This window comes from Amblyomma mixtum, chromosome 2 (assembly GCF_055824585.1).
Source record: "Amblyomma mixtum isolate Tamu chromosome 2, ASM5582458v1, whole genome shotgun sequence".
Taxonomy (NCBI): Eukaryota; Metazoa; Arthropoda; class Arachnida; order Ixodida; family Ixodidae; genus Amblyomma; species Amblyomma mixtum.
The window spans coordinates 117,472,717-117,499,401 of record NC_143013.1 but is presented as its reverse complement, the minus strand read 5'-3'; the positions used below and the strand labels follow the sequence as shown (position 1 = coordinate 117,499,401).

The 26,685-nt window shown below is 46.9% G+C and overlaps 1 protein-coding gene across 4 annotated transcripts in view; it reads left to right on the top strand.

Moving 5' to 3' along the window:
- The window catches only part of LOC149360701 (uncharacterized), a 38,375-nt gene extending 16,768 nt beyond the window's left edge, over nt 1-21,607 (top strand). For all 4 annotated transcript variants that reach the window (XM_089572481.1, XM_089572483.1, XM_089572482.1 and 1 more), the window contains exons 5-9: nt 2,024-2,129; nt 7,059-7,095; nt 13,998-14,164; nt 18,551-18,671; nt 21,290-21,607. In XM_089572481.1, the coding sequence (XP_089428607.1) occupies nt 2,024-2,129; nt 7,059-7,095; nt 13,998-14,164; nt 18,551-18,671; nt 21,290-21,373 (515 nt within the window). In that variant the 3' untranslated portion in view covers nt 21,374-21,607. The remainder of the gene's footprint in view (nt 1-2,023; nt 2,130-7,058; nt 7,096-13,997; nt 14,165-18,550; nt 18,672-21,289) is intronic.
- Nucleotides 21,608-26,685: the final 5,078 nt, after the last annotated feature.

The window sequence follows — 26,685 nt, the reverse complement described above, 5'->3', positions numbered from 1 at the left end:
CCCTCGCTACGGCGTCATCCTTCATAGCCCATGTGTCGCTTTGGGACGTTAAACCTTACAATTTAGCAAATTGTTGTAGCAAACTGGCCGCACTGAAAATCTGGGTCATTTCTGGAACGTTGTATTTAATGTGCAACAAAGTTTGAAATGTCACATGACTTGCAGCTGTACGTTTCATAATGTTCAGTAGTACTGAAAGTACTAAGGCGTTGAAAGTAATGTGTTGGAGAAGCTTCATATTGGAAAAGCACAAAAATAAAAGAATGAATTAAAGGTTAGAAAGGCATTGGCGGGATGAACGCACTTTATTCGAAAGCATCTTACGTACTTGCTTGGCGGAAAACATAGGCCAGGAAAAGACATAACAAAGAACCCCCCCCCCCCCCCCAACTAAGAGGTTTTTGTGTTGCATCTGTAGTTTTGTTTTTTGTTTTTCTTTCATCAAAGATTCCATTAGCAACGAGCCTGCCAAGGTTCTTTAACCTTTAAGGCACTCTGTGCAAGACAGTTTGCAATGCAGGCTCTGAGCTTTTTTTCTGTGTGTTCGCAGATTTCTTCGTGTTAGGAAAATTGAACATTGTTCATATTGCAAACGGCACTTTTTATGTCGGCTAGTGAACGCGACGAATACCGTATTTTCCGGTGTATAAGACGCACCCTTGTATAAGACGCACCCGCCATATATGCAGGCTGTCATTGAAAATGTTGGTATATAAGACGCACCTGTATATAAGACGCACCCCAATTTACCCAGTTAGGCTAGTGAGGATCAATTAAACACGCTTGCGCGACCATCATGAAATTCACCGTGCCTGTGAGAAATTCGTAAGCAACGCTAAGTGGTCAAAAAAGGCATCACTCACGCCATTCCCGCCCACGTTATAGAAAAAAAAAAAGAAAGAAAAAACCAAAAAACCCTTCCATATGTCCATAAGAACATTTTATTTCTACTTAAAACCTTGGAAGTCTTCACCTTCGGATGCGCTATCAAAAAGTTCGCCCATTTCTGGAGGCAACGCGACTGGAACATTCTTTTCGCACTACGTACACGAAGCAAACGAAGTTGCAAAGGGTGGCTGAATAAAGAACGCCGGCTAGTCCTGGCCTGTCTTGACAATGGCTAGAAACAGGATTGTCGTTATCTTATGGCATTTCACATTACTTTTGCTTGGGGCCTCCGAAACGGTCGCGTGTTTGTGATAACGGAAGTCGTCATCCCCGCCGTTTCATGATAAAGTTCACCTAAAAGGAGTTGCGCACGGCGGTCTCCGTATTGAAGTATTAACCATGTTACAACCGCATCATTGCTAGTGATATTTTTTCGGTAAAAAAAGCTTGAAAATGAACCTGAGTAATTTCTGAAAAAACGAAAAATTCGCATATAAGACGCACCCTTGTATAGGACGCACCAGCAAGATTTTCGAAAAAAAACCGCGTCTTATACACCGGAAAATACGGTAATAGCCCTCAAAACTATGAGCGTGGTAGCACATCCTCCGCCATTTTCTATCGGACATATATTTGTCACCAGTCTCATTGTGATTTTTTTTTGCTGCATTTCTGACGTCATGTTTTCATGCCAAAAAAGAAAATGAATATACATGATCCCTAGGATGCCCATTTCATAAATCCTGGCATTTTAACATTAGTTTTCAACTATTCTGGCAGTTTTTGCGACATTCAGTACTTGTGTGCAAAGAAATTAACCATAGGCACGGCCGCTCGATGCTCCGTTATTAAAGTAATGAATTTGCTTTCAATTTAGGCCTGGATATATACTACTTAGGCGTAAAAAAATTTTTCTTTTGAATCGAAATGAGAAATGGCATCTGAAAGGGTTAATAATTAGGAATAGTATAATTAATACTTCTTCAGGGAAGGCTTCTGCTAGCGTGGACATGCACAAATCAATGTTTCTTTTTCTTTTGTGTGTGTGCATTGTTCTGTCTTTGTTGCTTCTCCTGTTGTGCTTGTCCACATGCGTAATATAGTAAACAGTGCTAAATCGTTGCATCTTGCGCAGTCGTACTCCCTTTGCCAGACAACACTGCTCTGTCCGCCTTCAGCGCCACCTCAAATGGCACTGAGGCTTCCGCGGAGATCACATCATCGGCCTCCCTGCAGCCACGGTGAGCTCGGTCAATTGCGCGAAATTCCGCGACATTGAGCGGGCATGATGCCACGGCAGCACTTGGACTGACCGCGTTCGCGTGCTGCTCACTCCTGTTCAGCCGGTCTCTGTATAGAATACTAAAAATACAAAATACAATACAAAAAATAATTTCTGCATAGTAGTACTTCTCAATTGATTGCATAAATGTTCTTTTGACTATTGAGAGGATCCTGTTGACAGGTTGTTTAAATACCGTATTTACTCGCACAATAGGCGCACTTTTTTTCCAGAAAATTCGGCTCAAAGTTCGCGGTGCGCCTATTACGCGGGGTAAAATTTCTGGAAATTTTTCAACTCGCAAAATAGACCCTTTAGAAAATTCAGCGCCATCTGGTGTGTGGTGCGCAAACCGCGGTGCCTCCGCCATTACTTGGGCATACGCCTGCCGGTATGCGCTCGGGCCAGATTGAAAAGTACGCGCGCCCGGCGAAGCCACAACAAGCGCAATTTTCTTGTTTCTGTGTCCTAGCCATGTTCCTTGACATTGGCTATCTGCACCAAGCTATAGTCGCGATGCCGGCAGGCTGCTGTGTGCCTTTCTGCAGCCAGCGCGGCGAAGAGACGCGCACGGAAACAAGCTGTGTTTCCAGAGCACTGAGCGCATGGAGTAGCTGCATGCTTATTTCTTCTCGTCCGTGAACTGTTCGTTTTCACATTAAAATAAATGATATAAGTATTGAAAGAGCAGCGAAATGTTCCTTCTGCCGTGTAACCGCTCCGCTGTATAGTGAGCACAAAAATAAAGGTGCCACCTTCGGCGCACTCGAGGACATGCATTCCGATGCTGGCGACTGTTTCGGAGCGTCACAAAATCAAAACGTAGCTCAAACGCGCTTGTTTTGGATTTTCAAGAATCCACGTCCATTCATAGAGAGTTCCGTGTGCGCGAAAAAGAGCACGACGATGCGGCGCGGCGAGGAGCGCCGTCGTTCTCTCCGTTGCGAACATGCAGCAAACGACGGCGACATAGGCGGAGTGCAGCAGCAGCAGCTGTGTGTTTTCGTTCGGTCAGGGCCTGTGCACTCTGGCTAAGGCAGGAGACACATGTCCGGCAACACGTCCGTCGCGCCGCTTCCGAACTGCCACACCACAGCAAGCAGGGACACACGCAGCGGCAAGCACTGCTGCGCCGCTCTACCCAAGCTCCGCCGACAACCGGTGTCGCACTCCGCCGCAGCGCAGCAGTGCCTGAGCGCTGCTTGGCTTGGTGTACAAATATTGCAAGAAAAGGGCATAGCCTTGTTATCAGAAAGACTGCCAGCTATACTCGAGCGGCGACAAAGCATGCCAGCTGATGTTGCGAGCTTTGGGCAACGGCACCGCTCGCGGGTGCTCCGGGCGAAGAGCTCTGCGGCTGCCTGTCTGCCGTGGTCGTCGCTAGGCCTATAGCCTGCTTCGCATCGAAGCGGCAGGGACCGGCGCTTCGGAAGTCGCCTGCGCTATAATTGAAGGCCTATTCTTCACTCCGCTTTGCTGTTAACAGCATCATCTCACAATAAAATAATAGTATGGTCAATTTCTACGGCGCCTTCAGCAGCGGAGCTAGCGGGCGCCAGTCGAGCCGGACCCCAGCGTCGGGCCAGCGGCAGCTTCGAGGCGGTTCTCGCAACAAATTCGCTCGTACCACAGTTGTCACTTTTACCAGCAACTCGGTATTGACCAATGACCCAGAAAAATGATGTATTTTCTCATTTCCCTATCACAGGGCTTGTTATTTACGTCGAGAACACTCATTAGCTCGTTTTTATGACGCCGGCAGGGGATCCAGGCTGGCCGGCCGGCAGGCTCAGCTTACTTCACGTTCGCACAAGAAAATACAAAACGGCCATGCTACCAGAAAGGATGCTTGCTAGATTCTAGCAACGACAGCATGCCTGTGCTAGAGTGGAGCTTTCGGCAACGACACCGCCCGCGGCGACGCCGGGCGACGAGCTGCGCGCTGGTCCCCGACTGCCCTAGTTGTCGCTAGGCCTAGATCGCTGATCGAGCGCCCGTATCCGGATCCACACGCATTTCGCCCTGCAGTGCGCCTGCTCGTAGTCGAGTCCGGTCCAAGTGTTGTTAGCCCTCCTTTATCGACAGTAGATTCGACCTGCAGGGTAACACGGCAACGCGCACTGTCGACGGATCGCAGTGATACCGGCTTGTAGCTTCGCTGAGAGGTGCGGCCGGACGATAGGAGTCCAAAAGCCTTTCTGAAAATCCGCCCGGGATGACAGTCAGGTCCCTCGACCTCTGCAAATTTTCCGCCATCGCTTTCACAAACGCAACCAGACATGCCACAAGGTGGAAACTAGTGCAAAGGCTGTGCAGAGCGCTATAGCTGCGCGTCTTCCAGCCAAAGGTGCCCAAAATATGGCGCACGACGCCGAGGAAAGTTGCTGATGATGATGCCTGCCGAGTTGCCAGACTGAATTTTCTAAAGGGTCTATTGAACACACCGCGTAAACGCACTCGCGGACGGGCCGCACCCCGTTTTCGCGAAGAAAATATTAAAAGAAAAAGATCCGTGTAAGGGCTGCACCGAAACCTTCCACCACACACGCGGGAATAGCCATCGGAATGCACGCGCCGAGGCCTCCGCGATCGGCTCCGGCTGCGCGCAACGGGCGCTTGATCGCGGAGGCCACACACGCGCACAGGAGCTTCCAGACGCCGCCCACAGAGGGCGCCCGAGGCAAAGCTCATCATCATCATCAACGTTTTCCTTCGCCGCGAGCTTTCGCTATCCTTATCACCATCAGCATCTCCAGCTCCAGTTCTTTTTTTTTTTTTTTTTTTGCTATCAGAACCGGGATCAGTGCCGGGATCTGCGGTAGCGCGATAGTTCATCGTGGTTTGTGACTTTGCCGCGGAGCGTTGCTGTTTTAGCTCGACGGGCAAGCACCTTAACAGCTACACGGCTAAGAGTCTGCTCTCGAACACAGCAAGCGTGCGGCAGGTCGGAAATTCGACGTGGCCGAGAAGTGCGGCAGTTGCGACTGCGGCGTCCCTAAATTTTCGTACGCGACTCCGGGCGCCGAGGTTTTCGTGGGTCTAAGTTGGGAACGTTTCCGGCTGGAGATGAAGCTTTCCAAACAGACGTTTAAAGTGAGCATCCCTGAAAACTGTGTGCGGCTGTTCTACGCGATGTCGTTGCACGTGCTGTGGGTCCGCAGCAGCTGCGACGGCAGCAGCACTAGTGAGGACTAGTAGTCAGTTCAGCAAAAACTTTGTTAAAATAAAGATTGGGGAGCGGGGCTAGCGAGGCGTCGGCTTGCAATCGTGTAAATACAGTATTGATCACAGTGCCAAGTTCGGGGTGCGCCTATTATGCGCGGAAATAAAAAAATCTGATTTTTCGCGCCCAAACTAGGGGTGCGCCTATTATGCGAGTAAATACGGTACACCTGATTAAGTATTGGTGTCTCGTAGCATCTTCAATAAACGACAGTAGCGTGCTGCAGTTCTATCTTCGATAAATTGTGCTGATACTGCTCTGGTTATGGGGCAAGTGTGGTGCAAGTTTATCAAAGACTGAGTTAGATATAATAGTATGCTGGAGCACTTTTGGAAGCCTTGAACTTGGATGTGCTCCATGATGCAGCTTGTTTGAAAACGATGATATGCAGTGGTGTTGCTGCTGGGCCGTGGGCTCAATTTGGTTTGGTCTGCTTGTCCAGGCCGCACACTGCCCCACTGTGTGGCCTGGACCAGGCTTAAAGGCTCAAAGGTTTGGCTTAAAGGTTTGGCTCGGGCCTTGACTGTGCTCTGTGGATGTCTCGCAGAACAGGAAAGTTAAATACATGCACATAAACTGCACATGAGATCGCATATGCAGGTTAAAATTCTTTTTTCAGTTACTAGCAGGACATTACAATATTAACACCTCTGGTATCTTTACTTTTTTGGCAGGTTATAAAACGATGAAGTGACAGAACTATATTGCCTCTAAACTCAAGAATTAATTCTTTCAAGTACTCTTACTTCCCACGAGCTATAATTGATTTGAATAACTTCACTAACGATGCAGTGACGCAGAAATCGTTAACATCTTTTAAAGAGCACCTGAAATAATGCACTGATATTGTTTTGCCTTTGTGTATGTAAAATTATGTACATGTACCCACCCTGCTAAGGTCTTGGACAAAGACCGCAGTATTTTATTTATTTATTCAATAAACCCCTAAAGGCCCTCAATAGGGGAAGCATTGACACACAACGATGCAAAACAAGAATGAGCAAGCCCCAAGGGGCAATACATAAATACAAAAAGCACAAGTAGAAAACAAAACAAACAAACAAAAACCTGTAGTATACCTTGCAATTTACACGAAAAAAGAACAGATAGTGCTTTAGAGGCTTAACATAACCGCAGGAACAAAACAAATTAACATAACAGCTGGATGCAGCATGTGATACAATCAATTAATAAAGCTAAACAGACATTTGGGTTAGTAGGTCCCAAAACTTGTTAAGGTTCCTTTCTGAAGCAATGTGTCATGGTAGATTATTCCAGTCGACTATAGTACGAGGTATGAAAGAGTCGCAAGTGAAGTGTGGCATGATATGCGTTAATCTTTCAGCGGGTGGTCGCGACGCGGAAAAAAGGATTCAGGTGATCGAAAAAAAATCGTCATGGAGCAGAACATCATAGTAAAGTTTATGGAAAAGGGTCAAGTGTGATAGTTTGCGACGATGTGATTACTCATCAATTTCAGCGCGAGCGTTTAGTGCGGTGACGCTAAATATATAAATAAGTAAATAAATGAACAAACTTGTTTGTTAGAAGTTTTAAGTTGCTCGTTGCTGGGATGTGGGGTTGCTGCTCTGCATAATAGCTCTGTAGCACTCGTGTGGGTAGCCTTACTCATGCACATCCTAATTTTTTCTTTTTTTTTCACAGGCTGAAGAAACTGGCTGCCAGTGCGAAGGCAAAACGGGTGAGTGCAGTGGCTTTGCTGCTGTTGACTTGCAATGGCGTTTGCTGGCAGCGGCATTTACTTAAATTTTTGATAAATTCCTAAAAATAAACTGATGTTACGAGTGTGTACCTGTTTGTGAACATTTCATGAAATACGTCCATGGCTAGTGGCTTTGTAATATACATATTAGTTACCAGCGGATGTGGTTTAGTTTGTGTAGTTGAATGTCGCTACAACAAAATTCATGGCACCTATGAAAAACTTCTTTGAAGCAAAAGCTAGATGTCGTGAAGTCTGACTACGGTAAAAGCTCGTTAATTTCAACCTTGTTAATTCGAAAATCCACGATTCAAACTGCTGGTGAAGTCTCAGCCAATGCCCACGTAAATCTACGGCGTCTAGCGCTTGCTAATTTGGACACTGCCGGTCTCACATCGATTAATTCGAATGGGCTCCCGAAGGGTTCAGGTATGACTGGCATGGCAAGTGATTGGCCATATAGTCCTACTTAAACCTGAACTGAGTGCTGCGGAGCTGCTCGTGCACCTCCGACATGCATGCGATGACAGGTGTGACAATGATTGGACGGCTCAGTCAGCCGAGCTCAGCTGCGTGCCATTTCGTGCACTGATTGGCGCCTAGGTAGTCTTTTCCAACCCGCTTTTTTTTTCTCGCTGCTTCGGCGCTCCTAGGAGGGGGGGATAGTTGTATTGCTTTATATTACAGTCGCCGACCGTTTATTCGGACCTCACGGGGACCGTGGAAATGTCCGAATAAACAGGTGTCCGAAAAAACAAATTCAGAAAAAAAAGAGAAAGAAATCGTTTATTTACATGCACTGGCTGATCCCGGGCTGGCGTTGCACATGTCTCCTCGCCCAACGCCGCCTCTCCTCCTCCTCCTCTTCTCCGTTCCTTCTTTCACCACCTCCTCTACTTGCCTCCTCCCCCACATCGTTTCGAGAGCCGTCGGGCCTCATCGCATCTGCACCGCTGCGTGCTACCACGGCGCTCACGCGGGCTTGCTGCCGCCGGCCTGGCGTTGCATAAGTCAATGCTCACGCGCGCTTCAACGAAACATCTTGATACTGCTACTCGGGGTTCAACAGACCCCTTTCGATGACAAAACGCCGGCTGTAAGCCGCCCTAGGCTAATATCGCATCTCCAGTGCTGCGTGCTACCACGGCGCTCTCGCGGGCTTGCTGCCGCCGGCCTGGCGTTGCATAAGTCAATGCTCACGCGCGCTTCAACGAAACATCTTGATACTGCTACTCGGGGTTCAACAGACCCCTTTCGATGACAAAACGCCGGCTGTAAGCCGCCCTAGGCTAATATCGCATCTCCAGTGCTGCGTGCTACCACGGCGCTCACGCGGGCTTGCTGCCGCCGGCCTGGCGTTGCATAAGTCAATGCTCACGCGCGCTTCAACGAAACATCTTGATACTGCTACTCGGGGTTCAACAGACCCCTTTCGATGACAAAACGCCGGCTGTAAGCCGCCCTAGGCTAATATCGCATCTCCAGCGCTGCGTGCTACCACGGCGCTCTCGCGGGCTAGTGCCAGATAAACAAACAAAGCGGCTCCTGGATTGCCTTAAGATGGCTAAGCTGCGGCCGGAACTGGTGTGGCGTGCCACCATGCGGCGCGCTACCGAACCACGCGGAAACAATGATGATGAGCGGGAATTTGCAGTAGCGCCACCTCGCGGGGCAGCAAGGAGGCTCAGTTCAAATCAAAAATGGCGTTGAGCGAAGTGAACCGCGCGTCGGTGAGCGTCGGTGCGGCAAGTGCTGCCGGTCGAGTTGGCTCAAGGAGTGTCCGAAAAATTAAACGAGAGGCTGCAAGATGTCCGAACTTTCGGCAGTTGTTATACATTACGGTCTATGGGGAGAGTGGCGGTGCCACGAAGCAGTCTGAATAATCGAGCATGTCCGAATTTTTGGAGTCCGAAAAATCAGTCGGCGACTGTATATGGCTTGTTGGCAGGGAATCATAAATACTGTGCACTGGCAGAATTTCCGTTTAGTCCGTGTTTGTTGTGACGGGGTTGTCCTGTTCTCTGGTGTTTGATTGCTTGGTGTCCAGTATAGCGAACTCGTGTGGAGCTTGCCTTAAAAGAAAAAAAAAAACTATAAAGGGAGTGCCGTTGTGAGAAGTATTTTGATAGTTATTGGGGCTAAACTTTGCTGCCACTTCTTTGCTTTGAGGTTAGTGCCGTTTCTTTTCTCACTTGTAAGTAAGGTAAGCAAAGTTATTTTTTGGTTGGTTTTAGTCACTTTTCAACGTAACCTCAGCAGTTTCAAGCAAATGAGTATCATTGTATCCACATACTTGGCTGCAAAGAGGATGTAATTGTTGCTCCGTCCAGATACTTGGTGTAGTGGTACTGTTCTGTTCTGCGGAGAGATTTTCGCCCTTGAACTTAGCTTTGCAAAGAGAAATACCTGTGGGACTTCGTCTGTAGGCGATGTTAAAGGAAGCCGATTCTCTGACCAATGCCCACAGTTCCTTGCATTGGGAGATTTCATTTTGCATAGGTAATTTCATGTCTTATTTCTATTATTTGCACGCCAATGACTGGAACATGCATTTCAAAAACCACCATCACGTTTCGTTGACAAATCACTTCTGACTGAAATTGGGCCTAAGTTGGTGAGATGTGGACGAACTGACTGAGACTGCTTGAGAGCGAACCACTCTGCAAAGGGATGCTTTCTCTCTGGGGTTCAGGGATGTGTAGCAGAGCAATACAGTTCGTGTATATGCATAGCTTGGCAAGCAGATGAAGGCCTTCTATAGCTTTTTGGATATTTGGTACCTTCAGATTTTGCATAGGTGTAATGGCATCGGTGAATTTTGGTAAAAGAGCCAGCACCATGTCGCCTGTGTGTGCATTATAGTTTTCGAGTCGCTGCAAAACTGTTCTTTGGTGCAGTCCTTTGGTTGTGTGCGACAGCATGAGATGGTCATTTGCCGTGGCAGCCTTAGCATGAGGACCTGCCAGCAGCAAGTGAAATCTTAGTTAAGAAAAGTTTCCTTCCGAATTTGTTTCACTATTGTCACGTTGTAGTGACGGCAGTCCAGCGGTCAGGAAGACAACAACAAAGACTTGCAAACGAAGCTCTTTATTTGGGCTGACTTGCGCCCGCAAAAGAACTGAATCACTCGGCGGCGGCGTAAGCAACAAACGTGCTCGTCAGTCGTCGAACTACGAATGCCCGCCGCTCGCGGCATCGCTCAGTTTAAAGTCAAGTAAAACTCTTGTTTGGGCAAGTTGGTTCATCTTAGAACGGGTACGTGCTTGCGCAAAGAAGACGGGACAGAACAAAGGAACACACACGACATGTACAGAGTGCAACTTCCAACTGGTTTATTTTCTTAGAAGGCAGTTACATGCAGTGTGTGTCCAAATACTTCGTATATGTGAACAAAGCCATGAAATATTCTTTTAGGAAAAAAATAATTGCAACATAAGCATTTATTGCACTACTAGTGCAGTGCAACAGGCACTGTTGAGTGTTGCCCAGTCTGTTATTTTTTTTTTTGTCTGTCGAGAAAATCGTCTGCTTGCTACAAGCGTAGGCATATCACTTAGGTAACCTTCCAAGACATCCTTCAGTTCCCTCACAGGGGAGGAGCAGCGACAGTTCTGCTTTCACAGAATCGCCCTTTCAACGGAGACGTGGTTAGGTCTCTGTGCCTCCCCGCGTCGCATGGATCGTCGGCGGTGCAAAAAAGCTTTCAATTCTTTAGCTTTTTTTTCTTTCCTTCTGCTGAAATACTGCTCGAATGGTCGAGTGAAGCTGCATGGCTTGGGCACGGCTGGTCGTGAAAGTTCATCTTAACCAATTAGCACGTGTGCAGTGTACATCTTAAGCAGATTTTTTTTGCATTGACTCTATGGGAAACCAAACAAATGACCACCACTGTTCATCTTAACCAAGGGTTCATCTTAAGAGAGTTCGTCTTAACGGGAGTCTACTGTATATAGCAAAACGTGTAAAATTGATAACCCTCAATATAATAATAAAAAAAGACCATAACACAGACAAAAGGAAAGATGATGCATGAGGTGAACGATGAACATAGCAAAAAAAAAATCTCTTATCAAAAGCAGTGTCAAAGTAAATAAAAACAATAAAGTGGTCCATGCATAAAATCTGCTTATCGTAGCAATAGCAGTGTCAAAAGGTAAGAAACAACTAAGCTATATTGTATTGAAGGTTATCAATTTTACATGTTTTGCTATATGGTGGCACACTTGGCAGAGGGATGCTGACATGAAGTGCGTATATATTTGCCTGTTAATCTTGTGATTGCCCAGCGCCGGTATAAACGCTTTTGCCTTCTAAGAAAATAAACTAGTTGGAAGTTGCGCTCTGTATATGTCGTGTGTGTTCCTTTGTTCTGTCCCGTCTTCTTGGCGCAAGCACGTACTCGTTCAAATTTAAAGCTGGCAAGGAAGCTTCGAGATAATAGGTCAAAATTAACCACAGTAATCTGGAAAAACCTAGATGCAGCTCTTCATGGCTGTTATCAATCGAGATTAGACGAACAAAAGTGATAACACCCCTTTCCTTTCCTTTTTGTTCACGAACGGCCACTACAATGATACCTGGCACTATCCTCCTGTTCTTGCACCTATCTCAGCAGATCCGTGAACACTGATGAGCACGTTTCATTGAGAAATTTGACCGTGTGTGTTGGCAAGCCATCTTTGTCGGTACACGTGAAGGACTGCACTTTTCTTGACAGCTACACGTATCAGACCCTGTATATCCTGTATCTCCTAGTTTTTTTGTTGTTTTTCCCCCTTGTGACATGTGTGACTAATTGTACTCATCCAGTTTCTTTTCTATTAAATCCTAGTTGTGAGTACAGCCCTGTGTCATTTAAAGGGAAGCTGAAACACTTTTTTGAGAATTAGTTTATTCAAGAATTCGAATCTATCAAGCTTCTAGATAAAGCATGAAAAGTAATTTTGCACTGGCATTTTAATCGGCGTCATAATCATCGATTAAAACCACGACGATGTTTAGGCTTCTCCTCACTACGTCGGAGGAATGCGAGGAAACTCGGCAGTGACGTCATTGTTGCCGAAATTTCAGATGTCAGCTGCTTACGCCTGCATGCTGCTGTGTGTCGTCAGATGGCGCCAAACAATGCATCGTGAGCTTCACCTTCGATGGCGTCGGTTTCCTTCTGTGGAATAACCGTTTCTTCGCTGGAAACGTAGTGCCGTCATACGTGACGTCATTATCGGGGCCTCTGCCGTCGCTGTGCACTTCAGAGAAGCGTGAACACCGACGACGACTTTATTCGGCGATTACGCCCCCATTTCAAGTGCTAGAGCAAAACGATTTCGTAGGCTTTACCTGCACATTTTGCACATTCGGCAACCATAAAATCATCGAATTCTAAAACCGCTTCAGTTGCCCTTTAAGGGTGGACACTGGTCTTAGAGCTATTTTCCTTATTTTTAGTCCAATACTAATGAAACTGTACCACATTGCTCAGTTTTTTATACTGATTTCAACAATGAAATTACCTTTCTCATAAATTAGTCGGTTCCCAAGATAATTTTAGTTAGTCATTCGTTAGTACCTCGGTGCAAAAAAAACTGCTCAATAAAAAACCATTTTTAATCCATGGCTACATAGTGTGATGAGTAGAGTGCAATAATCAAAGCCATTTTTCCATTTTACCCTCATAAGTAATATTACAGTGCTTGGAATATCAGTGTTCAAGGTGTGAATGTAATGCATCGATAAACTTTGCAAAATTATAAATTAAGTGTGATTGAACAAATCTGCTTCGATTATTGCACACATTGGGCCTTCAGCTTCCCTTTGCAAGCACTATGACCTCTCTATCTGTCCTAGATGTTGAGATGTCGGCACGCTAAGACAGCCAGAGTTCCAAAATTTTCATGCCATTAAATTGTCTGCTGCTGTATAAATTCAGCCCTCACAATCTGAATTTCATATTATGGTCAAAATGTTGATTTCTTGCAGGAAAAAACTGGTACAGTTTGAAAATAATAGCTGTAGATTCCACAAATGCCATTTTTTGAAAATCGATTTTTTGGTCTCAAAGACTGGTGTCCCCCCTTAAAGGGGCTGCGAAGCACTGCCTGGGGGAATACCGGCTATACTTCAGGTGGGTTCTTTATGTCACACAGGTGCTGACTTAAAAAGAATTACAGGAATCGATGCACAGGAACGGGAGTTATTCAGTGAAGAAATTTCAAAATACAAGCAAACAAAACGCTGCCCTCAACTCGATTTTGGCGGGGCTTCCCTCTCCTATTTCTCTCTCCCAATGACTGCACCTGGCGCAACCAATCAAAACAGCCAGCCAGAGCACGTCGCGGAAGTTTGTACCCCATGGTTGCCTGCTCTCTGTAGCTCGTTCTTGCTGAGACTGGCAGCGTTGTTTCCATGCCAGAGTGCCCCTGGTGGTGTATTTTTATTTTACTTGCTTTGCAGGGCTTTTATCTAAGACAAACAAGTTGTTTTTGTTGATCTAATATAAAACGCAGACAGGTGACAAAATGTGTCTCTATTTATTCACACAACTTGCAGTATATTTACTGTTTGTCCGGTCATCAAGCTCGCGCCAGGTGATGTCATATCCGCTGCTAAAAACCCGCCACTGTGTGGCGACACCATCAGAGCCATGAAGTTGTTTTTGGGAGGACATTAAAATATTAAAGAACGGAATATATGCGGTATTACCGACGCTAATAGCACCATTTTAACTCACTTTATGCAATCAACAGGCAAAACAATTAACTAAGATTGTGTTTCTGGGCCCCCTTAATTGGTGTTCTTTGTCCGTTGTATGTGTGCTGTTTATCAGTGATCCAGCTCAGCTGGTATAACGATTCACCATTTGGCATGCATGGCCTGTTCTGCAGGCGCCAAGCCAGCGTGGCTCAGTGGCGAGGGGCAAGAAGAAAGCCGCGGAGGAGCCAGCCAGTTCAAAGCCGCGGAAGATCATGCGCAAGGCAAGCATGCACACACCGACCATGACTCGCCACATGACTGGCAAGGTGCCCGTGGTGACACCCAAGTTTGACATCCGGTGAGTGCCTCCCTCTGTGTGCCAAAAAAGACGTCAGAGAATGTTTGCAACTATCGAATCGGAGCGAAAGCACGGATTTGTGCTACGTAGAAGATGGCGGTGATCAGGGAGTGCCGCAGGACGGAGCAGACGGAAGTTGATGAAGACGACGCGCTTCAATGCACAGCGCGACGGTGTGGTGCAGTTTAACACGAGCCCTGTTGGCTGCGGCGATAGCCTAGGTCTCTCGCTGAGCGGCCCTTAAAGGTGCACTGAAGAGGAATCTGAACTTGTCTTTTTGCCGCGGGAACTCAATCTACACGTTCCGAGCATTCTTAGAAACTGCAACTTATTGCCCTGTGTGGCCAATTTCCCTAATTAAATCGAATTAACGTCCGGCTCCCGCCCTTTTTTTTTTAATTCTGCCTCGTACGGTGGGCGGAGTCGACCAACGCGTGGAGTGCCTTTCACCCAGTCCTGTGGCAGCTTGCCGCTCTGCCATCGGCGGAGTAATACGTAGTAGTCCGTAGTAGCAAATAGTCCGCGCTTATTTTTATTTCTGCGGGCTTATTTTGCGGCTATATTATCTGCGAATGAAACTATTTATTCATGTAAACCTAAAAAACAAAATAAAGCGAAAGCAAAGCCTCCATGGAGCTGGCTGAAAGGAGCTTCACGTGTTGGTCGACTCCGCCCATCGTACGAGGCAGAATTAAAAAAAAAAAAGGCGGGAGCCGGACGTTAATTCGATTTAATTATGGAAATCGGCCATACAGGGCAATAAGTTGCAGTTTCTAAGAATGCTAGGAACGTGTAGATCGAGTTCCCGCGGCAAAAAGACGAGTTCAGAATCCTCTTCAGTGCACCTTTAAAGGATATCTGTTCGCACAGCCGCGGGTGCGACTTCGAGTCATGGATATTGGTTAAATTCCTTTGTCTCTTGTTCGTGGTTTGACCTCTAACTCAGCTGAAGGTCAAATCTGCACGGTCCACGATTGAAGTCCCAGGTCCTGTAGTGAAGCTTTTGCTTCAGAAACACGCCAGCACTTCTTTTATCTCACTCTACCTCAGAGCACGGTTCAGGTGTATCGAGGCAAAACGCACAAGTCGCCCATGTGCTGTGGGATGTCAGTAAATGTTAAAAAGCCTCGGGTAGTTGAGATTATGCGGAACCCTCCACTACATTAGGCTCCTTAAACCATTAATCATCCTTCTACTTGTCAACATTGCTCAGTGGGAATATGACTGCCTAGGCAGCAGTGAAAAAAAAATGAAAACAGTCTGCTGCCAGTCTATTTTTGGCTTGCTATTGGGCTGCTGGTTACCTATTGTACAGCCACCACTGAAGAGCAAGCAGTTTGGTAGACCCCTTGGTCGGAAGACGAGATGACTATTGTTTATCCTGTTTTGTCCTTGTGTCTCCCTTTATGCTTTGTTTTTGGTGTCAGTACCCATAAGTACATGCAAAACAGTTGTGCTTTTGCGAGACTGATAACTGTATTGCACGCAGTGGTGCTATCGTAGTTTCTCCACGGTTTCTTATCGGTTTCTTGCTGCTGGGAGAAAGTGTTTTGGCAAAACACAATGCCAGACTTAATGAGGGATCTAATATCTACCAGTAAAGTATTGGTTGCTTTGGAGGAATACTCTGTGCCAGAAGCACCTTGGCAACCCCTCCTAGGTAGTGTTTCCCAGGCAGGTAACGCGCTGCGTAAATAAACGAACACTCAGCTGGCATGAATGTGAAGATACTGCCTAACGTAAATGCAGCGTGGGTTGTATATTTTATGCCTAGAAACGGGATGTGGCTCCCTATGCACAGCTATGTAAACAGTTCCAGTCATTGTCATTTACACACTGCTGGGGGAATTTCATGCGTGGTCCTGGAGAATTTGGCTTGAATCACTCATTTCGATTATACTCAAGTCATTTTGCAAACAATCTGTAGAAAAATAAAACGGGCTTCAGTGGCTAAATGAGACAGGGAGAAGAACATTTTATTGATCTCTTCCAGGGAAGGGAAATGACTTCATGACTTGTGAACGCTCTCTCTTGAGTTGGTTTTTTTCCTCCATATCCATGAAGCAGTTTAATGAAGCGCTGCTACGTGCGGAGCAGTGTAGGGACAGTGTGGCAGAGAAGTTTGTTGACTGCCTCTCAAGAAAATTCTGTCCGAGACATGCCACGGATAATCTGCAAGCTGTTAGTGACGTAGTATGATGAAGGAAGCTGCATATGCAGACAACCTGCTGGCTGAGATTGTCTTAGTTTGACTGCCCCTTTGATTTGCCTGTGAGGCCATGCATGCAAGATCCTATTCTCCATCTCAGTAATTCCGTGCAGCACTACCAAAGCTACATTGAGTGCTGAGGTGACAGTCTGTCACCGCAGAATGCAGTGCCAGTAGAAACTGGGCATATAGGATAGCATGCACTAAAAAGAATGGCGTACTTTTTAGTGTACGTGTGTAAAATGCTATTTTAAATCAAGCCTTACTGTATGCTCGCGTTATGCACGCTGTTTCCAGAGTTCAGCGTGTGTGGTTTTTGTGTATGCTAAATTGTTTGTAAATGGGCTCTGCCCTTCTAAGCAGGACCCTTCATTCCGGGCTGAATTCGTCGTTGCTACTGCTGTTGTCAGTGCATTCATTGGCCATAAATTGGGCACCGAGCTTTTGCTTCGTCTTGTCTCGCCTGTAACAAAACGTGCAAGCGATAAATTTGCCTCATTTAGAATGACTATTCTGCCTCTTCTAGACCTAGAGAGAAGCATTGGTTTATTGCAAAAAATGGTTCCCTTTCTAAAAACCTGCATGTGCCACCAGGCTGAGCTTATCGTTGCTTCTCCGTTTCCATACGGTGAACTGAATGTGCGAATGCGACAAATGGTGGAACATCCCGCAAAATTCTTGGGTTTAGCGTACGTAGCGTGCATACACTTATGGTACATAGACAATGTTGATTTATGCTCTTTTCTAACCATATCTGCAAGGCATGTGCGAATAGTGTTTTTTTTTTTTTTGGTTCGAAACGAATTCAAAGCGAATAGCAATTCTCTTCAAATAATTTCGAAGCAGATATTTCGAATAATTCTAGCACACAAAAAAGGTTGAATGTTGCATCAGTCATTTGCAAAATCGCGTAATTTTTTAACACTCAGGGCCATTAGCAGAAAAAAAAGAGAGAGAAAGAGAATGGATTGAAGCTTTGTCGCACTCGCTGAAGCTGTGTCAGTGTCCTGGAAAAATGGCAGTCAGAAATTGGGGGAGTCGACCTGCTTGCAGAGCCGATGTATTTGTGGGGTGCAAGACCTGTCTCGGATCTCCAACTTGTGCTCTTAATATGATTGCATCGTTGTGCAGCTATTGCTTTTAAGTGATGACTCCTGCTAGATGCACGCACCCAGTGCTTCACCGCGTCACATGAAGGAAAAGGTCTCCCATCTCTATGTACCTCTGAAAACACGCAGCAAGAACTCCGAAACATTATTCACTCAAGGCTAATACTTCGAGATTTTGAAAAACAAACTTTCGGATTGAATTGAATATCGAAAACTTTACTGTTGGACAGAACATTCAAAATTATCGAATATTCGCACATGCCTACAGCACGAGCCTACGACAAGCAGACAGCGAGGCATGTAGGAACACATTTAACACGCTCTCCTGATTGGCTGAGAGGTCACTACCTTCCATAGTGCTGCACGCAACTTATGAGATGGATGTAGACCCTTGTGCCACCGCGGTGGCTCAGTGGCTATGGTGCTCGGCTGCTGGCCCGAAAGACGCGGGTTCGATCCCGGCCGCGGCGGCTGAATTTCTTTGGGGGAGAAATTCGAGGCCCGTGTACTGTGTGATGTCAGTGCATGTTAAAGAACCCCAGGTGGTCGAAATTTCCGGAGCCCTCCACTACGGCGTCTCTCATAGCCTCAGTCGCTTTGGGACGTTAAACCATAAACCATAAACCATAAACCAACCATGTAGACCCTTGCCATGCAGTGGGTGAACGAGAGGGGGTTCCTATCCACTCGAGCAGTTTGAGAATGACTAGTCCAAGGTACTGGAGACAAGGAATTTCCTTGGGGCATTTGGATGTCATCCAGGATTGAATTTTTTTTTTTTTCGCAGTACAACGATTGATCCGTTTTAATATTCATTGCTTGAGTGGGTAGGCTTTGTACATAAATGGAGCAAGGCCTCTCCAAACTGCTCCTAAGTGTGTTTTTTGGAAGAATTGCTCCAAATCATGATTTGGCGTTTGCACCACTGCACTGTGAAATTTTTGTTTGCTGTGGTGTTTTGACTTGAAGATGCAGCATGCTTCGTGATATGGCGCCAGCTAGCCGCAGCAGCTTTATTAATCCTTGTCTCTTGTGGCTGGGGGCCGTATTCTGTGTGCGCGAGTGCAGCAAGAGGCCGGCGACAGCGCGCAAGGCCCGCCAGGGGGAGACCCTTCTGTCCCTCTCGGGCAGCCCCGTCCACAGCAAGGCGGTGGAGGCCCCCATCCACGTGCACCTCAACAACGGAAAGGTGGGTGGCTGTCACTCAAGCATGGAGGGACGTTTGTAGTAGATATGTGCATTGGAAGCAGAGGAATGGTAGCAAGCATGTGAAGCATTTGTAGTCTCCAGCCAACAAGTAAAGCTTGGTCAGGCCATTTGAATGTTCACTGTAGTACTCGTCAGAATGCAACAATGAATGTGCCAGTGCCATTCCAACAGCCACAGGTTTAAAACTTGTCCCCCCACTGCTGGGGTGAATGGCAGTTTTAAGACTGACTATGGCTGTTGGAATTACATGTGAGAGTAATGAATCAGGTTGAACATAGAATATTCGTTACGGTTTTGGAGAGCATATTTGAACCCCACCCCCCACTGGTTCACTGTGGCTTTCATAGATGACTTTTCGAGCTGAAACATTTGGTAGTCATGTTTGCTGCAAGCTAGCACCTTTTTGCAACTGCTTTTGTAAATCCTCACAGATGGTTTAAAATGGTTGTGCAGTTTTTTTCTATAAGTTTGCATAGCAGCTGCTTGCTTGTTTTCTGCCTGAACCTAATGTGAACTTACTAATCAGGCCAGAGTGTCTAAGCAGAGTACTAAGCAGAGTGTCTTCAAAAATTTTCTGCTGCAAGTTTTCTGAAAGGAGAGAAGTCTTTACGGCTAAGTTGCTCTTAATCAAGTGTACAACTCCTGTCCACATGCACTTCGTTTTGCCCCATTGTGTCCCAAATATTGACATTAGCAGGTTTATGCTGGTGTTTACCTGGACGCTGTTGTGTCATTCTCGCCATTTGACTGTCGTGGTGGCTCAGCGGTTATGGTGCTCGGCTGCTGACCCAAAAGACGCGGGTTCAATCCCGGTGCAGTGGTCGCTTTCGATGGAGGCAAAGTTCTAGAGGCCCGTGTACTGTGTGATGTCAGTGCACGTTGAAGAGCTCCAGGTGGCCGAAATTTCCGGAGCCCTCCAATATGGCGTCCCTCATAGCCTGAGTCGCTTTGGGACCTAAAATTTCATTAACGATAAACCATTCTTGCCATCTACTGGAATCCATGCTATAGTGCAGGTATGTTTCACGCCTTCAACGCATGTTAACTTCCTGACCATGGTCCCGACAATGTCAAAGTAGCATCAACAGCTTGACGTACACTGCACACTGCTACATCTCGCTCATTTGCGCACAGGCCTCAGTACCGAGGTGATCAAAGTTCACTTGGTGCTTTTATTTCTTTGCTTCTGTTTTCTGACTCGAGAAGGACAGCCACATCAAAATAGGAGGACTGGTTAGTGTGCGTGCCGTGCCTCACACGGCTGTTCGAAACACACTGCTTTGGAGTAGTTTTGTGGTCCCAGACATGGCGGCTGCTGATTTCATTCTTAAAGGAGAAAATGAGCATAGCCATTCATTTTCCAACGAGAGCTGTCGGTGCCTCATTTCCCAATATCATGGCATCAGTGGCGTAGTCTGTGAAGGAGTGAGATTAAAGGGACTCTGAGGAGAAATTGAAGTTGGCTTGTATCGACAGAATACCAGCTCCTGATTTGCAAAAACGCCACTCATACTGACAACAAAGCTCTTGTAACGCAGAAAAGAGCAAGAACCGAAATACAGGTATCGCCGCCACTGGCCAAACTCGCAAGTACAAGTGTGATGACGTCATAGGACAAAACAGTGTTGCTAGAACCAATGGTTCTAGCAACTCTAGGACACGAGGAGCCACGAATCACTGAGGCGCAGCCAATGCATGCGCAAATCTCCTTGACGTCGCCAGATGGCGCCACATACCCGGCAGCTACGCGCGCGCCTGTAGCATCTGGACCAATCAACGCCTGCTCGCCGGTGGTAGGCGGGCTCCCGGTATTCCGCTAACGGTAACGACGCCCGCAATAGCCGATAGATGCCTTCAACGCGCGGCCGGCAGTAGCTTTCTTTTCGGCTGCTGCTGGGCCACACTGCTGGCCGCCAGAAATCACGGAGTCTGCGTTACGTCATGTTTCACATCACTTTGTCCTGTGTCGTCATAAGAGAATCCCAAGTTTGAATCAGAGCGGCGGGAAAAACTTTTTCAACTTCGAATCCAAATTTCTTGGAAATAAATGCATCTTTTGCTGCCGGCCAAGTGGCAACAAAGCCATGAAATGCCAAACTATCGGATTTTGCTATAAAAAAAATATTAATAGAGCTCTCCTCACTGTCCCTTTAAGACAATGGAAAGGAGGGGCTGAAAGAGGCAAGGACTGAAACGAGCTTGATATGTGGCGAGAATCTACGTCCCGTCGCATCATGAATCGAGCCACTTGAGTAGTAAAACCATTCAGTGAAACTGCTGCGATTCCATGGATATATTGGGCTTTTATATTGTCCTTTGTGGCGGACACAGGATTGCGAATGGAAGCTGGAGACTGCCGAGCAGTGCACAGAGTGGCAACTGAGATGCGTTAAACTTGTCTTTTCACTCCACAGCCTACAAGCAGGACTCAGTGCTTAAATGCCTGTTACAAGTGGTAACCCTCCTGTGAAATTCTTCTGCGTTTTTTTTTATTTTCTCTTATTAATGTCATTCACCTTTTTGAATTCTTGTCTTTCTGGATACCGTCTTTTGGAGTGCCTGTCTATTCCTAACACGCTGCACCTGTGTCTTTTCCAGGTGGTGAAGATGATGGCTGACCCAAACAGCAACTCGTCGGTCGAGAAACTGTGCAAAGCCATCCAGGAGTTGTGCAAAAAGTGACGGAAGCACTCGTAGAAGGTCTTACCGAGTCAGTGACCTGCCTTCCATGGAGCACAAAAGAAGGAACTGACATCTTTTGCAGTTTTTTTAATATGTGCATGCATCTTGCGTGATTGGCTGTGAGCGCTGCCGAGGCGCAGTTGTTTGTCGAAGGAAAATTGAGCCTGTGTTTTTAATTTCTTTTACTTTCTTACAATGCTTCAGTGCCGCAAATAAATCATGCAGAAAGCCACACTCTTGTCTCCCACTGAAAGTAGTTCTTATTGTGGGGTTATGTAGGAGGGGTAGGCATGAAAGGCATTTTATTAGTAATACCTGTGGAAGCTCTCCAGGATTAAAGGGAAACTGCATAGGTTTTAGAAATCAGCGAGCTTAAAGTGTTGAATGCGTCAAACTTGCATGTAAAGCTTCCGAAGTCTTTTTGAAATAGTGAAGTAATCACAGATTAAAATCCGGATGCGCTTCAAGCTTCTCCGCAGTGCACAATGCTAAAGGGTGGGGGGGGTCGCATGGTGACGTCATCGGATGTATCGCTAAATTGCCAACGCACAAACGCCTGCTTTGAAGGAAAAAAAACCAAAGCCGCCGAAGGCGAACCCTGCCGGGAGTTGTTTGGCAGTGTCTAACGAGTCAGGGCAGGGCGTGGCTGACGACAGCGGTAAGTTGAAATCATACCTTCCGTGACGTCACGCTGAATTTCTCTGCACTCCTCCGGTGTGGACAAGCGCAAAATTCAATCGTCGATTATGTCACTATTTTGAGTGGTAGTGCAAAAACAATTGGCATGCTTTACCTACAGCCTATATAGATTTGAATCCTTGAATACCGCTAAATTTTCAAAGCACTGCTTCAGTTGCCCTATAATGTGGATCTGGTGGTCGCAGGCTAAAAGGTCATGAATCGTTTTTCATAGGAGGGGTAGGCATGAAAGACTTTCATACCAGTACCTGTGGAAGCTCTCGTGGATTAAGGGTATGCGGATTTATGAAATTTGAAGTTTAATTCAATTCATGCCGCACTTTTACTATTTGAACATTCAAAATGTTAAGAAATTGCAATATGTTTATCTGAACTCGTGGTCAAACATCGCAGAGTTTTCAGACAGCACTCACTAGTTGCAGCATCTTGCACGTGTCACATCAACTTATTCTTCTGTCCTACAATCGGCTGCCAGCACGTAGCAAAAAGACGTTGCTCGGGAATGCTAGACCTTGCACAAAGCTTTAATGCTAGCTATCGGTGAAAAGTGCTACTGTGCGCTGGCGTGTCAGAATACTTGCAGCGCCACGATGCACACGACTGGCTATGAATGCGCCAGCGAAGAAAGCAAACAGGTGCCAATGTTCTTGTTGTTACAGTGTTAAGGGTCCCTTTTAGCGAGGAATCCAGTGGCGTTGGTGTGTCTGTAAAATCATTCGTTGAGAGGGTCGTAACGTCGCAACCTCACGACCTCGCGTGGATAATTCAAACAACCCACAACACAGTACAACAGCGATGACGTCGCTACACAATTCCTCTTTGGTCTATAGGGTCGCGACATTATACTACCCCTATTACAGAGTGTCTGTGAAGAAACGAAAGCAATTGTGCTGAAAAGAAAAAAGGTCGAGCCGGAACTCGAACCGCTGCCCCTGGGGTTGTGAGCCATGCGTGTGAACCCGCGGCCACAGAGGAGTGTTCCTACAACTTGGTTGAAGTGAAGGCTTGTGCGTCTTGTGGTGAATAAAAACACCATGAAATAAAGTGGCTGTGTCCGTGAAGTGATATTCAAAGAGGACCCCAGGTGACTCGAGACAACGCTATAGCAACTTTGGAGTTTAAGCGTTTGCTATACGACATGATGTGGTGCACATAGGAACCAGGTTTGCGAAGGACAGTGGCACATACGAATCTGCTGCCCACGTGTGTGGTTCGACAGCGGCCGCCTTCATTTTTGAAAGTTCACTTCGACAGCGGCCGCCTTCATTTTTGAAAGTTCACTTAACATAGAAACCGTGTATTTTGTAAGAGGGTGTGAATATTCGAAATTTTGCAATAGCGAATCGAATATCCTATTTGATTCACCGAGCGAATCATATAGTGCATGTTCAAAATTGTTTGAAACTAATCTAATACTTTCTCACGTCCGTTCACACAAGCTGAGCGGCCGTTGCTTCATGAGCTTTGTGACCTGAAAGCATGACGAGGTATTGTCACTTAGCGGTGATGGCAGTCAGGATGACTGTGAAGCAAGCTTCCAAAAGAATCTGTTTACACACGCACCCAAAAAAGAACAAAGGCTCGGTGGCTACGATAGGCAACAAGCGTGCTCGGCGGTCTTCGAACAGAATGCCCGCCGCTCTCAGCCCTGCTCAATTTGAAACGCAACGAACTTTCGAGATACGGCGTGCAGAGTAACCACAATCTCGGGCATCGTCCCGATGCTTTGCAATGAAATGTGGGCAGAAATAAACACTAAGAATGGAAGAAAGGAAAACAATCACTGAAAACACAGTCCTTCAGCGAGCTTAATAAGACTTCAGCCGCACAATATATATACTACTTCCAGACATGCACAGCGCCGCTATGATGCTGTCGCTCCGTCATGCGGTTGTCCTCCAGTGGCTTGTTTGACTATAGCACTGGATGGCTTGTCTCAGCTCCACCGTGAACGCTGTTCCTCATTCTCTGATGAGTAGTTGGGGGGGCACCATGTCGCAGAAAAATGCACCCCACGAAAAACTTGGCGACTTCTGCTGCCATTCTGTTCGGCAGGTCTTTTGCCGCGGCATAGCGGGCCTAGTAGTCAGTCACTACAATGATCTAGTACTTCTTTCCAGACCTTGACCTAGGAAAGGGCCAAGTAGCTAGGTCTATGCCGATTTGCTGGAAGGGTCTTGATGGAGGTTCTGTAGGGTTCAGGAATCCTTACAGTTGGGTGGCAGCAGTCTTCCATCGTTTACAATCTCGGTAGGTTTTCACATAACGCATGACATCGGCAGATAGCCGGGGCCAGTAATACGTACTGTCTTGAATGCGGCGGAGTGTGCGAGAAAACCCGAGATGTCCAGCTGTCGGCTCGTGTGAAGCTTGCAGAACTTCTTCGTGGAGACTTCTGGGTACAACAAGGAGGGAAACATTGTGCTCGGTGTGAATTTTTCACGATCACATCACTCTGTATGCAGATCAAAGACTATTCTTACTTGAACGAGGCTAGAAAGGGAGAAGCCTTGCCCTCCAAGTACTCGAGGTGTTAGAGCTCAGGGTCCGAGCGTTGCTGATGTGTAAAAGTGCTTGTACGTCCTATAGGAAGGCATCATTGTCGTCGGCTCGTGACAGGCAATCGGCGTCAGAGTGCTTGCGTCCGGACTTGTAAACGACGATGACGCCGAACTTTTGGAGTCGTAAGCTCCATCAAGCGAGGCGGCCAGACGTGTTCTTCAAGTGGGTGAGCCAGTGCAGAGCGTGATGGTCAATCATAACTTTGAAAGGCCTGTCGTATAAATACGGGCAGAATTTCGACATGGCCCACACTATCGCAAGGCGCTCCTTTTCCATCGTGAGATAGGTGGCCTCTATCTTTGACAAAAAGCGGCTGGTGTACGTTATTCCTCTATCGCGACCTTGCCGCTTCTAAACGAGAACGGCACCGGGCCCCACTCTGCTTGCGTCGGCATGAATTTCGATTTTGACGTTTTCGTCCAAGTGTCCAAGCACGGCGGTGACTGTAAGCAACGCTTAAGTTCCCGGAATGGTTCCTGTTGCGGAGCTTCTTACTTGAATGACGCATAATATTCTTTACAAATCGACGGTAATTGGCGGACAGCCCCAGGAATTGGCGCACAGCTTTCTTGTCAGTGGGCGGCGGTTTTCTGCGGGCCAGCTTTTTATTCTATCATTGATTACAATGTGGCCTATAGAAACAGCAGCTGCTGGTCAGCGAAATGGCACTTCTCTGGATTCCAAGTGAGCCGTGATGACTTGAGTGCCTCTAGCATGGTTTGAAGCAGATGACCGTGAAAGGTCTAGAAAAAGACGATGTCATCTATGTATACCAGACAAATTTGCCACTTGAGGCCTGCCAATACTGTGTCCATTACATGCTGGAACGTTGCTGGGGCAGAACAAAGCCAAAATGGCATGTCTTGAACTAGTAGAGGCTATCGGGCGCTCTGTCCCGTTCTCTTGTCTTGTGTGTGTGTGTGTGTGGCTTTTGGCGCCTTTAGTTTGACAATGAATCACCAACTAGCCCAGCAAGAAGTTCTCTTGGGCGTGACAAAGGCGGTCTTTTCGCGGTCCATTTCATCGACCTTGATTTGCTGTGTTTGATAAAACTCCGTGTCTGGCTTTCGCGAACAGGACTGAGTCCCTGGAGTTGTAAAAATTATCCCCGACGACTATTGCTTCTGAAATCAACAAAGACTTCTGCTTTTGCCGCGCCACTATACACTTCCGCTTTCGGAACCCTGGTCTTCCACTCAATGGCCTGCAGTTTTTGGTGTGTTGGTTATCTGTGGTGAAGGTGACTGTACTAATTGAACCTAATCGCCGCCCGGAGGCCATGCACGTGTCTGCCGCATTTACCTCGTCGTCCTACATACAGAGATGGTACAAACGGAGACTTGCGCGTTACGTTCATCCCTAGCGTAGGAGTTTTCGCCGCCTCCTCCTGCGCCACGTAGGTCATCTGATGCCGCTGAAGAGGAGTGACAACGCCTGAAGCAAGGTAGCCGTGAGGTCTTTTGTCTTCGGCTCACCCCAAAACTTTTATCAGGACGACAGTCTCTGGGAGGTCAGGCCCTCATCAACAAGGCCCGAGTCATCTATGCCTTAAACAATTATCATCTCGTTATAGACGTAGCGATGGCAAAGCGACGCCTCCACTAAGCCGCTGTCGCCGCCAACACTGCAGGGGACGAGTGTGGAATTGATGAACTCGAATTTGCGGCTCTTTGTACGGAGGATGCGAGGGGCTTAAAGACGCAAAAAAATTGCGTACGTATTTTTGCTTTCGAATGATATACAACTGCTGTATCTTACCGGTACTCACCTATGGGGCAGAAACGTGTAGGCTAACAAAGAGGGTTCAGCTTAAGTTAAGGACAACGCAGCGAGCTATAGGGGACCGCAGCTTCGCAGGGGGGCTCTGCGGACGCCACTGAAAAGCGCCCTCTCCGGCCAACTCCGCACTTTTGTCCGGGCAAACCGGTCTCCCTCCCATTGAGTAGCTGCGCGAGCAGCGCGCTTTCTCCTGAAAAAAAAAAAGCCAGTTCTGCACGTACTTTGCACGTGTTGGCCAGCCTGCAAATCTCTTTGTGCAGTCGCGAGCTTTC